Source organism: Gasterosteus aculeatus, chromosome 14 (genome assembly GCF_964276395.1).
Source record: "Gasterosteus aculeatus chromosome 14, fGasAcu3.hap1.1, whole genome shotgun sequence".
NCBI lineage: Eukaryota > Metazoa > Chordata > Actinopteri > Perciformes > Gasterosteidae > Gasterosteus > Gasterosteus aculeatus.
The window spans coordinates 7,442,085-7,459,065 of NC_135702.1; the positions used below are offsets into that span (position 1 = coordinate 7,442,085).

Sequence of the window (16,981 nt, forward strand, 5' to 3'; positions counted from 1 at the left end):
TCAGACAATTTAGCTTGATACAAAAGGGGCAAATAGTTTAGAAAATGGTTGTCGATACCACCTAGTGGTTGCTTTTAAAAATAATTAACAAAAAACATCCACTAACACGTGACCTGTTTTCAGCTTGGCCGAAATATCTTGATTTATTTTCCTTTATTATTGTTTTTATCCTGCTCTTGTGTCAATTATTTTACTTTGAGTATCTGTTTGCTATCAATCACTCATGTCAATGAGAAATAAAACCCTGCGAGTCCATCGGACGTGAGTTAAAACAAATATCTCTGTGTAACCCAGTAAACTCTGTGTCTACCGTTTCCACCAGAGTTCACAAACTTGCACCCTTGCCCCCCCACCGCCAGTGTTTTGATACAGAAGTTGGGCATAACCCATTTGCATTCATTCTGACATTTGCATATAGAAACAGATCTTTCATTTCTCTGAACATTGTTTGTATCTGAAATTTGAGAGCTGAACAAACAGCATGGCATTCTTTTCCCAAAAAGTGAGATTTATATTGATGTTTTCCCACCTTGGGTGAATCAACATAGTAAATGCAACCGGTGGCATGTACTTAAATGTGTTGTTAACTAGATGATTGCCTTCCCTGTTGTACATAGTTTTTTGTGTATATTTGTACAAGTGGGCAAGGGCAGTCGCTGGCATCAAAGTTTATTTATTGAAAATCATTTTGTATTGTGCGAACAATTTAGCTGTTCTATTTTGTTGTTGAAAAGTGACCCCCTCCTAATGAATCTGTCCCTATTCCAAAAAAATGAAATACATAATCAAATGTATTTCTGCTTGATACAGCGCTTAACTAACCCCCCGTGTCAAAGTTATAACACTTTTCTCTTTTGGTTTGCAGTACTAAACATATGCTTTTTTGGAAAATCTGTTGTTGCTAGGCAACTACTGAAACCCCCATCTGAAGCTTGACACTCATTTGGTAAAAGAATTATTTTCTTTTCAACTAAAAGAGTTGTTTCCTTTCAATTATAAACCAGAAAAAAAATCCAATTAGCCACCATGAACCGATCCACAACAGTTTGGTCCATCATTGCACACAAAGACAAAAAAATATATGTGGAATCAAAAACCACAGTACAAATGGTCTTTTATTCATCTATTCCAAATATGTTCAAAAGTTAAAACACCATTGCTGTAGATTCTGCTTATTTTAATCCACGTGTACTTTATGCTGCTGCTGCTCATGTTGAGGTTTTATTTGTTTTTGTTTTAAATCCTTGTGGTCGTTTCAGAACACTGTAAAATTCGAACATTTGCCGGGACGTCAAATTTGCGCTTGCAGATTGTAATCTATTGTTTCTGATTTTTAGTTTTGTTATGGTTCCAACTGAAAGTGCAAACTGGTTTCGAAATGCAACAATTCTGTAACTTGCGTGAATAAAAACAGCTATAGTCATTGATAGTTTACAAAAACAGTTTTAAATGTTTAGATGTGAAATATAAGTTATTTGCAACAACTAAAACGTGTAAAGTCATCGGTGTGGTCACCAACACAAATCCACCTCATGATCAGGAGCAATCATTGCACATTACAGTACTATACTCAAACAACAGGTAATGTCTGTGAACATTACAGTGAGAATGTCTTGTTACTATAGTTACAAAGCTGTGGTTCTAAGAAAAACCTTCCCTTGCACACGTTGCTTTGATTGCATTGTTGAATATTGGGAAAAGTTTAACCATAAACTACCGTGAGTAGTTACCACATTAACGTTGCTCTACACAACTGGTATAGAACTGAGCAAGTAAACATTTAATTCCTGAAAGCTCAGCTATTTATAAACATTGATTATGGAGGCAGAAGTCAGTCTGTTGAGCCCAATAGTACATTCATAGAGTGAGATTTAAAGAGAAAAACTTAGCACTTAGACTGTAAGAGTCAATTCCTTGAAGACCAAGGGAGCAGCAGCTTGGATTGTGTCATGAATCAATCAATCAGTTAATCAATCAACTAAATCCCTTTTATTTAGCTAAATGAAGCTGCTGCTTTGTTGTGGCACCATTTGAAGTGTTCTATTGACCATTTGACTTAATGGGACAGTTCAGCCCAAACTAAAAGCCCATATTTCCCCTCTTAGCTTTTGTGCTATTTATCAATCTTGATTTTTCTGAGTGAATTTTTAGGTTTTGATACAGTGACGATCAAGATGTCTTGAAAAGGACATTGCTGTTGAGTATCTCAAATCAATTTTGTGGCGCTTTAAGCTCTACAAGCCGAGTGCCATATAGTCCCATTATTTCCCATGGAAGGCAGAGAGGATATCTCCAAAACCAGGCAACTCCTCCCAAAACAATCTAGATTGATGAATAGCACAACAGGAATAAGAGAAACATTTGTTTTTGGATTTTGGGGTGAACTGTCCCTTGTTAAAAAGAACACAAAATAGTGCAAAGGAAGCCAACCGCTATAAGTGATATCATCCCTGTGTAGGAGATGCAGGAGATGTGGCTTGTGCAGTGGTCCACCACACTGAAGAAGTCCCCTCTGTGCAGTTCATGATTAGGATTCACATCCTGTGCTTGACTGGACATCAAATCCTGCAGATGCACCTGTGGCCACACACACACACACACACACACACACACACACACACACACACACACACACACCCGCAAGTATGCACAGAGAGAGTTGTAATATCCAAAGGCAATAAAGTGCTAATGTTTGAGTATCTTAGTAGGACCAGTGGTTTCATTACCTGTAATACAGTAAGGAGCCATTTGTAAGGTGTCACCGAAGGTATCAACTTGCATCAGGTGACTTAGGCTGGGCTGTGCGGTGATCTGGTCATATTGTGGTGTAGAATATAGCATCGTAATCTGCCCTGAGAGAAAATGTTAGAGTTTTACCCTTTTGCCCACATTGCAAAGAACAACTCTTTAGTGTTTGTAGTTTTTTTTCTACTTGTATCAAGCATTCCTGTAGAAATGTAACATCAGACCTTGAAAATGAATCTTTTCAAATCCTGTCTTTATGTCCTTGGCTGATAAGACTAAATTGTGTGTTTCTGAAAACCATGTCAACATCACAGTGGCTGTGAAGTCCGCAGGGAAAAGAGGTGATATCTATTTAAAGGTACATCGAGGGGAGCTGCCTGATTCTGTCTCACAAGGAAAATTACCAGCCACCTGCTACACATCACGAAGATGTAACGCACGAGAGAAAATCAGTTCAGATTATCAAACCGCCCACACATTTGCTAATAGGCTCTTCAGGTGAAAAAACTTACACCATAAACTCTTTTTCAGAAGTACAACTGTATTCACACGTTTCCGATGAAGAGTACGGCTCGTCGGTCTGAGTACCTGGATTGTGACCTGCCGGATCCGGAGGCTGGCTGGCGTTCTTCAGACCTCGCTTGTCCTCTGGTGATGTCCCTTTGGGAGGGCGAGGAAGGCAGGGGGGAGTGCAACGCCCGCACTGGTCCCCGGGGAGGAGCTGCTGAGGGGAGGCATCAACAAACCTGAAATATTTCAGAGTGAATTAAAAACGCGTGGGATGAAGGAAAAAAACAAAACAATGTATATTTTTATTATTAAAAGAAAAAAGCAATTATTGCATATTGACCCACTGTGAAGCAAAGTAATAATGCAATTAAGAATGTAGATATTGTTCTTTGACAGCTGCTTTATTATTCAAAATTCTGCTATGTTTGAGGTTGGATTACTTTAACCTGTATGTTATTTTTATATATTAATAGATTTCTCAATATCTCTCACATTAAAATTAATTCCCCGACTGAATGGAATCAGAAAGTTTCTAAGAAGCAGTGTTTTACATTACAGGTAATTTAACTGGCGCTTTTTATCCAAAGCCACTTACATTGCCTTTTTAACCCATGGCTTTTTACTTTTTTTAGTCTTGCTCAGGGACACTTCGACATGGAACATAGAGAAGCCGGGGCTCGAACTGGCAACCTTGCAGTTCCTGGTAGTCAGGTTAGGCGCACCCTCTCTACTCCATGTGCCACCGTCGTTGTACTTCAGGACGTATAAAGTACATAAATGCAATAACAGTGTTTCTTTTGTTCAAATTGATGATTATTGCTCATTTAAATGGTCACGTTGAGACATGGTGAGATTACTCCTTAATTGAGCACACTGGATAAAGTTCATCCCAAAAGGCCAAGCGCCATTTCACAAGTCCACCTCCCCCAGAGAACAACATCTCTCATTATCTTGTTATAACAATATATTTTTAACATTACAGTGTGATGCACATGGACTTTTCTTTTTTTCTGCTGTGGCGGCAGCATGTTGCTGTGAATTCAACTTGAAATAATTTGTATAGCTTCTGCACAGTATTAAAAAACATGCCATTTCCACGTTCTCTATACCTGGTCCATGCCTTAGTTATTCCCCTCTTATTTATAGATACTGAATTGAAAATCATACCTCTGCTGCTCATGGTTGCAACATTAAGTAAATCACACGTTGTTAAATACAGTGGATTAAACCAATAAATGTAAATATTCTTCACTGACCATGGCGAGCTGACACCCCTGCTGTTAGTTTTGGCCAAGTAACACTTTTGCGTGTCTACTTGCCAAAAAACAAGACTACTGCAGGAGCCTGAGTTTGTTGACAATATGCAAGGCCTGCATGGGAACCAAAAATAATGCCCAAGAAAGGTTTACGGAAAATGGCATTAAGCATTTTACAATCAATTTAACTTCTAAAAAGGTAATTACAGCGTCTCTCTTCTCCCACTGGACCTTTTTTAAACGGCATTTTTAAGATTCTACATTTCACTTATTGAATTCCTTAGCCGCTCTTGTCGGTGGCTATAGCATCCTTTTAATAGCAGCAGTCAAGACCAATGAGCCAAGGCGAGGTCTGCTTTCCGCCGGGCCAATTGTCCTCCCGGATCCCTGCAGTGAATGCGGTGGCCTGCTGCTGATATGAGAACAATCCCAACCAGTGAGGAGCCATGAGCATCTGGCTGCTCAGAGCGACTGAAATACTTGCTCACATGCTTTTTGAAGTTTGTAGACGAAGGGCTATTTTCCTATGGAATGAGCAAAGAAATGTGTTGCTGGCTATCCCAGACCTGTAAAGCCTTTATTTCATCGGGGGACAAAATAGTGCTTTCTCCTAAACTGATTCTAATTGTGAGCTCATAGTCTTGCAGCCATGGCAACCAATGTTTACGTTGATTGTTTCAAATCATCAAAAGGGCGGAATAAAATGTGTGGAGCATCCAAATCAGTCGTGGTTAAAGTGGAAATACAAAATCAAAAGCAAATACCAGCTGGCTAACTGTTGCAGCTTAAGGTGGTATTCCACAGCATTTGAGATTGAAGACGTTGTCTTTTTTTCCTTGTCGTCTCTGTAAATGCACGTTTTAGTTGGAATTGGAATTCCTGTCCCATTCATTGATATCAATGCATTAATTAATGATTCAACAATAGTCGAGTTGCTTGAATGCTTTTGCAGGAATGTTTTAACAAAAAAAAAAAAAAACCCGAGTACCTGTATTCATCTTGTAAGGAGCGCAACAATGCCAGGTGAGGATTGCTGGAGGAGTCTCGTCCCTGTGGAGCAGCTGAGGTACAGGGAAGACAGACACTTAAGGACTGTCCACCACAGCCTAAATCTAATCGTTAAACCTATCATCTGCACATGGTTGCCGAACCATATGCTAAGGTACATACATATTCATTGTAATGGGAAAATGATATGTGACCCTTTTAAATGCTTCATTTGTATAACCAGTTTATTAGTTGCAAGTGCTTAAAGGCCGAGGACATGGACTTACCACAGAAGGACTCATGGGATGCAGAAGGAGGAGAGTTCGAGTGTATCCTCACCAGAGGAGACAGGCTGGGTTGCAGAGGGTGGATGGTTAAGCAGTCTGTCAGGGTGTCTTGAGTCACGTCTGCGGTGCGTTTCATCTAGAGACATTGCACATGGAGCACAGTCCTAAACAGCGCTGGACAGAATAGCTACAGCAAGGGTGGAAGAGTTTTCTATTTAATGGGCCGAGTGTGTGTTGGGATTTTGCAGTTGTCTTGGTAAGAAGCATGCATTCCATCCTAATTACTATAAACATTCTTAAGGTTAGGACAAGAAAAGTTGTGCATGTGGGAGACTTTGTTAAATGTCACCTTTTTTAGCAACTTCCCACTTTCTTTGTATCTATGGTGACATAACCCTCAGTAGGAGCGAAAGAGACTAAATCTAACATGCAGCAATCTGAACTAAAGCACTGCATGGCCATAATCTGAAACTTTTAAATGGAGATAGCCTGAATGGAAAATAAAGGACAAAACTGGCCAAAGATCCAACTATTTAATTATGTGTGTTTATCTGCAGCCTTGCTCAGTGTGAGAGCCGGTGGATGTATTTTAAAGTTACAGTTAATGGCAATTTCTTTCCTTGAACACTTATGTTGCAGAGTTAAACAGAGTGGGATGGAGAGCACATCACAGCGTATAATGATGTCAGCCAATTATGGAAAAGAAAGCACAACGTGCAACACGAGATTTTCTTTTGTCCATGGGTGTAATGTTGAGTATGATGCTGTCTACTTGCAATCATCACTAATGAGATTCGGTCACCTGGACCCGGCTGACGTCTTTGAGAAAATGCATTTTTTCTTTTTCTTCAAACAACAACTTAAATGTTCTTCCACTTGTGTACTTGATAAAAATGTTAAAAAGAACAATAGTGCTCGGAGGAACTGGTGAGTTGTGTTACAGCACACGCTGTGGTCAGTACCTTCTTCCGTAACTGCCGTTCTTTAGTCGAGTGGGATTTGACGTGTTTCCTCAAGGAGCTGGGATCGGTGTAGCGCTTTGCACAGCCAGGCACCTGGCAGGTATACGGCTTCTGCACAATCACAGCCATATAAAAAAAACTTGTCAGACTCCACACAGAGACAAGAAACACACACATGAGCTTTGAAATCCCACCGATAATTGAGCGTGTTTGTGCAATGCCGCCACTCACTGTGTCCAGGTGCGTGCGCTGGTGCTTGGCTCTGTCACTTGAGTTGCTGAAAGCCTTGTGACAGCCTGGGTGCTGACACATGTAGGGTTTCTCCCCCGTGTGGCTGCGCAGGTGGATCTTCAGGTTCTCTAGTCGAGAGAAAGCCTTCTTGCAGCCCTCGAACTGTGAGCGCACGGAAACACAGTGAGCAGGACATTCTGATCAGGTTGCATTTAAAATAGGTTTGAGGCTTGCAGGCTGTTGACTCCCTGCAGCGCCATGTCCAATGTAAGTGCTGCAATTATCTTCAACACAATGTCTCACATCCAGCCGGAGCTATGAGCCTATTAGCCGAAAGTCGCTGCCGACACAGGCCTGCTGACCTCAGCGCGTGGGAGGAGGGTAAAGAGGAAGTACGCCGCACCTTTTGAAAGGATGAAATGACTGCCATTTAGTCTTAACCGACCCCAACGTAAGTCCTAGCTGCTCACTTGCTCTGGTAATTTCATGGTTGAGAGGCGAGCAGCTATGGAGCAGTGAAGCCCCAAAGTATGTAAACATTTAAGAGAGACGGGTGCGTCTTAGTTATATGGACAGGTTATACGTGTCTGCAACTTATTAACAGTGAGCAGACTGTACTGAACATCTTTGCTGTATGTTTACATTTGCTGTATGTATGCTCCCAATTTTACAATTATGTCACTGTACTCATTTGGATTTCATTTTCTAAAGTGAGCATTTAACTAAGCTTGACGTATAGAGCAAGAAATAAGTAGAAATGTAGTTTAAGAATCTAACACTGATATTTGAAGCTGTCTTAATAAATCAACAGTAGATATTCAACCAAAACTTGAAAGAGGCACAAACATTGTAAAGATACATTGTTTGTTTTCAGCTGTTTTGTTAGCACTTGTTAAGACACAATGTCTCACACACTGAAGGGTAAAGCCTTGTGCTTTAACAAAAAGATATATATCTACTCAAAGTTAAATGTTGAACTTTTTAAGTCTTAATCGCAACACTTTAAAATCTATTTAAAACAATATGACAAAGAGTGATCTTTTAAATAACACAAATATCCCATACTCAAAGACACATTTCAGAGGTATGTCACCAGCAGGGGGCAGTGTTCATACATCACTGCTCTGTCATTTGTGTTATTAATCTTTTATCTTGCATCACCTTGGCGGCGGCCGGTAGCTATCAGTTACAACACAAGTAAAGTCACTTGTAGTATTCAGTACAAGAGACCGAAGAATGACTATATATGTGTGTTTAAATATGTGTAAATACATAAACACACTGCAGTATGATGCAACCACAATTACTTTTATGCTTCATAGGTGTCCACTTTCCTATGACCAGGACTTTACTCCCCTCCTTCTGATTACAGGAGGTTTGGAATGTGACTATTATGCCTTATAGAGAAAACAAACAGACCATGTCCAATTTTGTTATTTTTTCACCAAACCTGGATTCCTGACATACTGATACCTCTCAGTCATCACGGACAAAGCTAGATCAAAATGTCTCTGCCCATTTATAGTTCACTAATAACATTCCTCTGCATTCCACAAATGATTACTTGCCTTCCTTCACCATCACAACACGGCTATTTCCCGAGATGCATTCTGAAAAACTATTTAGTCTTCAACTTGAACCTGGAGAATGAGAACTTGTTCAAGTTCATTCAATTGAACTTGAAGAAATGTCACATGACTTTTTAACCAGAGATATTGGCTCAATTTAATGTTAACGTTTAATGGATGGTGGTTGCATTTCTGGGAAATCTTTAAAAGCATAAGATCTAGATTTACCAGCGTGCAATATGAATATTTCTGAACATCTGGTCAAAGCCAATAGATTTAATTGAAAGATGAAGAAAAACGGCGGAGTAGCACAGGAATGACAAAAGAAAATCCCCTTCACACCATTTCACTTTGGCTCCCTTTCCAATGCTGGTTTACTATCATAAATGCGCCTTCATAGGAGGGACGTCTTGCAAAGTGGACCAGTCCTTAACGCACTTTAAATTCTCAACTTCAACACAACAGAAAAAGCAGCTCAGACAATCGTAAAAACGTCTCTGTGGTCAGATAAGCAAGAGCCATAAAGCTCAAAGACTCCAGACCTTTCTCTGTCTCATAAAGCTGTCGTTTTTCGGTCTGTCGCGAGGGACGTTTGGGCTGAAAAAGGAAGCAGCATGGCTCCTCCGTGTAGATCAGTGTTACAGCCAGCTTCTGACAGGCCCTGGCAGGTACTCATGCCCCGGTTGTACGAAGGCAGCGGCGGCCCGTGCCAGCAGAGTCGGTCCAGTGCCCAGTCTTGGGGTCAATACACTGTGAACGCCATGTTTCTGCACTGCTCTTTGTTTGTTTCATCCTTTTCCTTTTACTGTATATATATATTTTTTTAAACGTGTCTTTCCCTCTTTCTAGTGACTCGTAAATTACCAGAGAAATAATTGGTTTTGCCACAATTGCTCAAAGTGTGTGACAAAATGCTTTTTTAAAGGAAGCAAAATTGTATAAATGATATGAGATTCATCATTTTAACCCTCAAATAATAAAAGTAACACGATCTTTTTCTTTCTCTCTTTGACAGCACCAGTGGCGGTAAGTGGTAATTGCGAGCGTGTTTATTGGATCTCACAGATCCAAGTTGTGACACATTTTAATAACACTATACATATTGCTGCAAAATATGTCCTTACTGTTTTGTAGATTTAATCATCACTGTTACCTCATTAGACCATTAAACAAGATTGTGACTTAACAGATTTTGACACACAACACAACATTAGTTCAACATTTTTGAAAAAGCCAAGTGGGACTTTTCATGTCACAGGGAAGCGAGTTTAGTTTTGGCTACTAAAACTAAATAAAGATTGTGTCTGTAATGTGAAAGTGTATTCCAAATGCCTTAAGCATTATTTCTGACAAAAATTAAGTAAGTTCTCTCTAAATAAGTAAGAATGTTTCTTAAAATGTTGTCTAACTAGAAATTGAATCCGACATGAATTTTAGTTTTAGCAAGGGTTGAATTACAAGCTGGATTAGCAGGGAACTGCTACTATATTTACTGTACAGGTACAAATGCATTGATAAATTAGCAGTAATAACTCCTTTTGAAAAAATATGAAGTATATTTAGGCTACGTTCTCAATTTACTAATCACAGCTGAAAATCAACTGAGTGGATGTTTGTTTGTTGTGTTGGAGTAGAAGTAAAGGATAAGAAGCAATTTCCAGAATAGTAACAGAAATGAAAGATAACAAAACGTGTAAATCATAATTTATATGATGACCCACAATGACAATAATAGGGATTTCCTGTTTGGGTTTTTACGTTCTCTCTGTGCTTTTAAAGCTTCCAATGTTTAAATCCTTGTGATGGATGTAAGCAGACTGGTGAGTGGAGAATATGTTAACAAACAGCTGCATCATCATTAAACAGATTGTGAGACGACAGCTACAAGCCTGGGCCTGCCCGAGGTGTTCCTTTTGTAACAAGAGCTTCCCTATTGTTCTGCTTTGGCCTCGTACTTTACCATCCATGAGTTTATTCGCCTGCCAATCATTTCCTAAGAAAGTGCTGCATCTTGGAAGAAAGTGCTTTGGGCTCTTCTAACTGTTCTTTGAAATTGAATTTTTTTTTTTTATATGTTGGTATTTCTGCTGTTTGAAGCACAACATTAAAATCTCAGGAGGAGAAAATGTAGTCATATGCACATATTGATGCAAAGATATTTAAAACTATTCATGTAAGATGTTCAAACTTAAAGAACATCTGCACAGACTTACATTTTGTCATTATAGTGAAGGAAAGATACGCCGGTATCTTTCCCCAGAATAAACTTGTCCTATTAACTGTACCAAAAACACCACTTCATTACAATTCTCTTTTTGGCAATGGGTTGTGACCATGAATACCTATTGAATGATTACATGGCACGCAGACACATTCAACGTTTGCAGCCCCCATGGCAACTAATAAGTGAGTATTTTGGTACCAAAGGTCGACTGCAGGTATGCATGCTGTTAATAACTGACTCGTTGAAAGCAGCAACGTGAGGCATGTTTTGCAAGTGGTTTGTCAATTACTCATCTAAGTCTGCGGTATTTTCCAGTGGGAGTGACGGAAAAATAAAACAAAGCAGGGACTTGTGAAGGAGTTCTGTGACGTCCATATATATTTTTTTGTCATTCTGGTTGCATGGAACTGAAATGTTGTTTACTCTGTTGGTTGGTTTGTTCAGATAGGTCCTGACTACGATTTCTCAAAAACATCTCGATAAATTGCCCTCCATCATTCTTAACACTCACATAATGAATCCCACTGATTTCCGCAGTCCGCTGACATCTTATCACCAACAAGTTGACAATCTTTGAAAAGCTGTTGGATGGATTGCGATGAGGTGATCTCCGGATATTTCACATAATGCCACATGTTTAAATGATTAATATGTAATTCTTTGGAATGTCATTAGCTTTACAACCTTTTGTTTATGAACCAGTCAGCCTGTGCTAACACATTAAGCTAACATGGTGAAAAGGGTGAACCTGCTCCTGCTTAACATCTGCTTATTAGCGTTATCTACTTGAGCACGCTTGCATGTTGACACAAGCATCTAGCCTAGGGCGCGAATATTCCCACGTTGCACTTCAAACTAATAACCAAACTACAGAGGCATCCTTAAATTGCAACACAACTGAAACAACTCATCAATCTTGGACAAACAAAGCCACTTATTCACCAATAATCTGCCCAATGGATAAACGCCAACCCATCGGCCGCAGATGCAGAGGTGTAGAGAGAGCCGGACTATGGGGCATCACCTTCCCAGAATGGCAGCCAACTTTGCCGTACGTGGGCCAGGCGGGACCCCTGCGGCTGAAACTGCTGGCCAGCGGCTATTAGAGAGCCATGGTGCCACGCCAGATAAAAAGGGTGACGCTTCCTTTGTGCTGATTTCATATCTACATTATCGAGTTAACTCCCATGTCAATTATCACAGCGATCGGCTAATTTCCTCATGGCTAAAAGGAGAGCGAGGACGTATTTATTTTACCCAAAACTTGGCTCTAAACACCGAGCAATGGAGGCATTTACTCTAAAAAAACAAAATAGTTTTGCTCTGCAGGCTTGAAAGCCCTTCAGCTAGATACTGTGGCTTTGAATGGAACATTGAGAATTGAACTCAGTCATCCCCTGACATTCATCATGTTCCTGCTTTGACCGCAGCCACTCAGTCTCACAAAGCAATTCATTCATCTAATTTAGAGAAAGAGCCGTGCTGTGCTGTATGAGAACGGAGACAGCACACGGAATCGTTTTAAGAAACAGAGCAATAAAGTGTCAACGTAGATAGATAGATCTCTACACTGTTGCACGAGAAGAAACAGCCGTGATGGTGTACCGTGCACTTGTTGGGTTTCTCTCCTGAATGGACCCTCATGTGGATAAGAAGCTTGTATCGGGCGTTGAAGGGCTTGAAGCTGCGTGGACAGTCCACCCAATGGCACGTGAAATCATCAGCTTTCCGCTGGTCCACATGTAGCTTTTCTATGTGCCTTACCAGCTCCTCCCTTTGGTCATAGACTGCACTACAGTCCAACCACCTGCAGCAGTGTGCGCCGTAGTCCTCCAGCTCTCCTTCTTCTTCCTCCAGCATGGGCACCTGGGGTAGAAAGTTCACCCCATGCCTGTGATGGACCACGGGAGCTTGTGGTACAGGGAACTGAGAAGGGGACTTTATTTTACAGTACTGTTTAGTGAGATGGATATGCTGGTGTGAGTGGTAGGGTGGTGGAGGCCCCTGTGGAGTAGCAGCCTCTTGGATAGTAGCCAACAGGCCTGGCTGTAACCGTGGAAGTGCCAGCAGGTTGTTGGTGTTTTGGCTCCAGCTCTCGGCTCTCTTCTCCAGGGACCCTCCTTCCCCAGGGAGGCACTGCTGGTCCACCACCATGTTAGCCATCTGGCTCTCCAGGGCCCCTCCCTCTTCAAGCATCTGCATACGGCAATAATCGGTCTGAGGGGCCAGAGCTTGCGGGAAAGAACCCGGCATGCCGTGGGGATGGGCGTGGGGGATGCTGCAGCCCCTCACACCCAGGAAGTGACCATAACCTTCGGATTGGACCGGCGACAGCGTGGGGTGGGAGGCGGGCGAGCTTCGGGAACCGTTGATGTAAGCCACGAGGGATGTAGGTGAAGTGCGTATGATGGAGTTGAAATCAATGCCCATGACATCCGACAGAGGCGACATGGAGAGGGCTCTCTTCTTAGCCCGTGACTGCCTGGGGCTTCCGGCATCACCTGTGAAAAGGTACGAGGGCAGCGAGGCAGAGGTGCTGGTGCCACCTGAGACGTTCGTACCGGACATGGACGTGCCGGGGAGAAGGCCGAGCAGCTCCGCTCCTTCGCTGGCCTGGGTGGAGCACTGAGGTGGACCCAGCGGAGGAAGCACGCGGTACCCGTACGACCAGTCATGTCGGCCGCTAAACATTGATTGCGTTTCAAACTGACTGAGGGTAGTGGATGCCAGGGATTCTCTGGACTGCAAGGATCTGAAACAGATTGTTGTTATCCACTTTAGTATCGCTCCGAAGGTTTAGTGAGCTCATTATCACATCATATTATTGATATTGCCCACCTGGCATCAGTGTGGGGAATCGGCACACTGTGTGGATGTGTTGGAGGATGTTGCTCTGCAGGCCTTGCAGTACGCTGTTGGCCTTTGACAATCGTCATGGGAATGCTGGTTACCGTCAGGTTAGCAGCGGCTGGCTGACCAAAGACTTCCATGGTAGGGCCAGAACCAGAGAAATCGCCTGGACACAAGCCCAAAAATCAATAAACAGAGAGTGTTATAGGTTACAGCACAGCAACAACTTTGATCCAAGTAGGTGTTAACATAGAAGTAAACAACATAGTTAGGGAAAGACTTAATACATGATAAAAACAAATAAATCCAAGTAAATCTGCTTTAACTAAGGTTTACGCAGCAGATTGTGGAATTTCACTCACCAACCCGACACGTTCTGCTCTGTTAATCACTAATGAGCTTTTTGACTCCTTCCATTTTTACTCTGCAGAATTTTTAGGGACAAGCTTTATGCTTGGTTAATTATCAATAAATAAGGAACAAGACATTTCGCAAGAAGACGGTAAGGTTGTGAATAGCACAATGAGAATAAGTGAAGTATGAAGATGCGATTACAAACTTGGTTGTAGTTTATTATACAACATCACTAATTTTATAGGATGTGTCATCTATGTCTCTTAAGATGTATTCAGTTGCCTGCAGGTCAAACACTGAAACATCAATAGAATGTTTCGGAAATGATCGTTACACCTAAATTGTGCTCATACCTCCTTGGGTTGATTGGTTTTGTTGTTGTTTTACCTTTGAAGCAGCGTCCCGTCTGTATGGCGGTAGACACTTTTTCTGCGGACGAAACGCTCTGGTGCGTCCCGTTGGTCAGCACCTGTCTACGGAGACTCAGGGCTGGAAGGACAACATGGCCTTCGCTCTGTTTCCCAGAGACAACGGAGTGAATGGCTCCTCTTTTCACTTTCCCCATGTCGGAGTAGGAACTAAATTTGGCCTGCTGTGGGGAAGCCATGGGTATTCTGATAGACGGGGACTGGTGACCTCTGATCATGCTTAATGATGGGGACACGCTGCAAGGAGACACCAGGAGCTGACAACCCTTTCCACTCATGGCTGAAACAAAGTCACCACCAGTTCTGAGCTCAGGAACTTTACTTTACATAGGATATTATAATCCACTGCTCATACCTAGGAAAGGATTAACAAAAAACATTTAACATACACATGAAGATTAAAATAAAGGGTACATTCCAGTGTTACATTTATATGGCGAATGTAATATCACACAAACAAACAATCTCAATTCTGTAGGAAACGGTCCCCTAACTGTGTCCACAAAAAAAGCATTTAGAAAAATAAGCCACCACAAAGTTGCTCCCATAAGAAAAAGTAATTCGTTATGACGGCACAGTCATGTGTTAACATGTTCCATGGTACCAGCACGGATCCAATATTCAACTCAAAGTTCTAAGGCCTATTCTACTTGGAATTTAATCTGAGAAATGCTTACCAGAAAAAGTAAAAAAAAAGATTCAGCCAAGGTCCCCGAAGTGTCATCGCCACGGCGCTTCACCTTTGCTGCCCGTCGCAGAGCCTTTTACCCAAAGTGACATGTCAGAAGTCCTCCGGTCCGCGGAGCCGCCGCCTGTTATCCGGATGACAGCTGACGGACCGCCGTGTTTCTCGGAGGTTTAAGTGGCGCGCCGAGCAGAGGAGTCGAGCCCCCCCGGAGGAATCGCTCAGTTTGAACCGCGTCGTCCCACCTCACTCTTCTGTTGTTTTCCAGGAACTTACTTTCTTTTAGCGGTCAACCCCTTCTTGCATTGACTTTCTTTTTTTTCTTTTTTCTTTATTTTGCGGGTCTCGTTGTTTGGACACGTGAGCGCGCGTTCCGCGATGCCACCGCGGTCCATACATATTTTTTTATGCTCAATACCTTTCCAAGACGCCTTAAAACTGCATTTGTTGTCATATGAAGCACTTCTGTTGTGATAACCACAACGCTGTTTCAACGTGTTGCATATACAGAAATATGATATCTACATATAGAAATCTATGGAATTGTGTTTTAAAAAAAGGAGGCAAAACGCTGTCAACATGGTTTGAAATGCAACGTTTTCAGTTCATGAAAAACGGAGCCAATTCTTAATTCTTTAATTTCTATTGAGCATTTCTGTTGAACTGAACTGATGAACAGCGACTGAACACATTTAAATTTAAATTGCTCAGGCCATGAATGACTTTGGCCGTCATGACCTACATCTCCTCTTCCTCTACCCCTCCACCTCAGCGCAGACATTATTAGAGCCCTCTTCTTCTCCTGACTGCTGCTGAGTATTTGTTCTGTAGATTCTGCTCCTGCTCCAGGTTGCCATGGAAACCAGCATGTTTATTAGGGGACTGATGGTAGCTGTTCCTTGTGAACTTACATTGAAGAAGAACTGTGTTCCACAATCTATGTTAATGATGCTTATACAGACGACGTACACTAAATGCAAATGCATAGGTCAGCGGGAAATGGCGACCGCTGTGTCTTGAGTGATGGAATCAATTTGGTCTGATATTTCAGTCGGTTAGGTCAATCAGGTCTGCTATTTATTTAAAAAATATATATCTGTCAGCTTATTTGCTGATTAGAAATCCATTATTTTGTAATGGCAAAATCATTGATTATACATTTTACTATGGGCATTTTGTGATTAATTACTTGAGAATGTCAACTGAAATAAATTATGATATTGAATATAAAGTAGTAGTGACCTCTGGTGGGGTAACATTTAATTAATGTGCTCCCTGCCTGTGAAAGCAAATTAGTGTGGCTACATTCATGCATGTTTTCTGCTTCACTTCATAATTACTAATATTACTTTCCAGTGTTATATTATTAGAAAGACATGCATTTCCCCCCCCCCCCAAAAAAAATCAACAAAGATGTCTTGCAGAACTTTAGACTATTTCTGTACCCATCTGTTTTTGTGTTCCCTCAGTTGCCAGCAGGGGATACTATTAGTGCACCATTGGGGTGGCTGCACTGTGGAAACAGTAATTGTACCACTCTTTTTCAGACAGAGAAAAAAGAATAGGAAAAGGGCACGTAAAGATGTACGTGTGAGGCTTTTGGAGGTCACAATGATAAGACCGCCCTGTGTTTACAAAATACTCGACATCTTTCAGGGATTTCGCTCTCGCTTCAAGCTGTAATCCTTGCGTCCCGCTGTGAATTGGCGTCTCCTTCCCTTCGACTAAGTGAGTCACGGTGTTTTTCCAAATGTCAGAGTGGAAAAGCAGTTCCAAGAACAAAAAAAACACAGATCTACCAATCGCTATTCAACACTGGCACTTGGAGCAGAGCTTCCATGTATGTGCTCACGCCGAATAACAGTTTCCAACCTCGTCAAACGCAACCAAAGGC

The 16,981-nt window shown here is 41.6% G+C and overlaps 1 protein-coding gene across 2 annotated transcripts; it reads right to left on the bottom strand.

Annotated features, from left to right (window-relative positions):
* Positions 1 to 1,097: 1,097 nt before the first annotated feature.
* Positions 1,098 to 15,584, bottom strand: glis3 (GLIS family zinc finger 3). Of its 2 annotated transcripts, none has more exons than XM_078087808.1 (11): positions 15,080 to 15,584; positions 14,362 to 14,757; positions 13,609 to 13,786; positions 12,376 to 13,522; positions 6,979 to 7,140; positions 6,748 to 6,858; positions 5,786 to 5,921; positions 5,500 to 5,572; positions 3,334 to 3,491; positions 2,727 to 2,847; positions 1,098 to 2,577 (listed from the first exon to the last, which is right to left on the bottom strand). In XM_078087808.1, exons 2-10 carry the CDS (start codon positions 14,678 to 14,680, stop codon positions 2,816 to 2,818), a joined length of 2,316 nt encoding a protein of 771 aa, XP_077943934.1. In that variant the 5' UTR covers positions 14,681 to 14,757; positions 15,080 to 15,584; the 3' UTR covers positions 1,098 to 2,577; positions 2,727 to 2,815. The 2 variants fall into 2 exon arrangements, with proteins under 2 accessions (XP_077943934.1, XP_077943933.1); XM_078087807.1 differs by having other exon boundaries at positions 2,727 to 2,852.
* Positions 15,585 to 16,981: the final 1,397 nt, after the last annotated feature.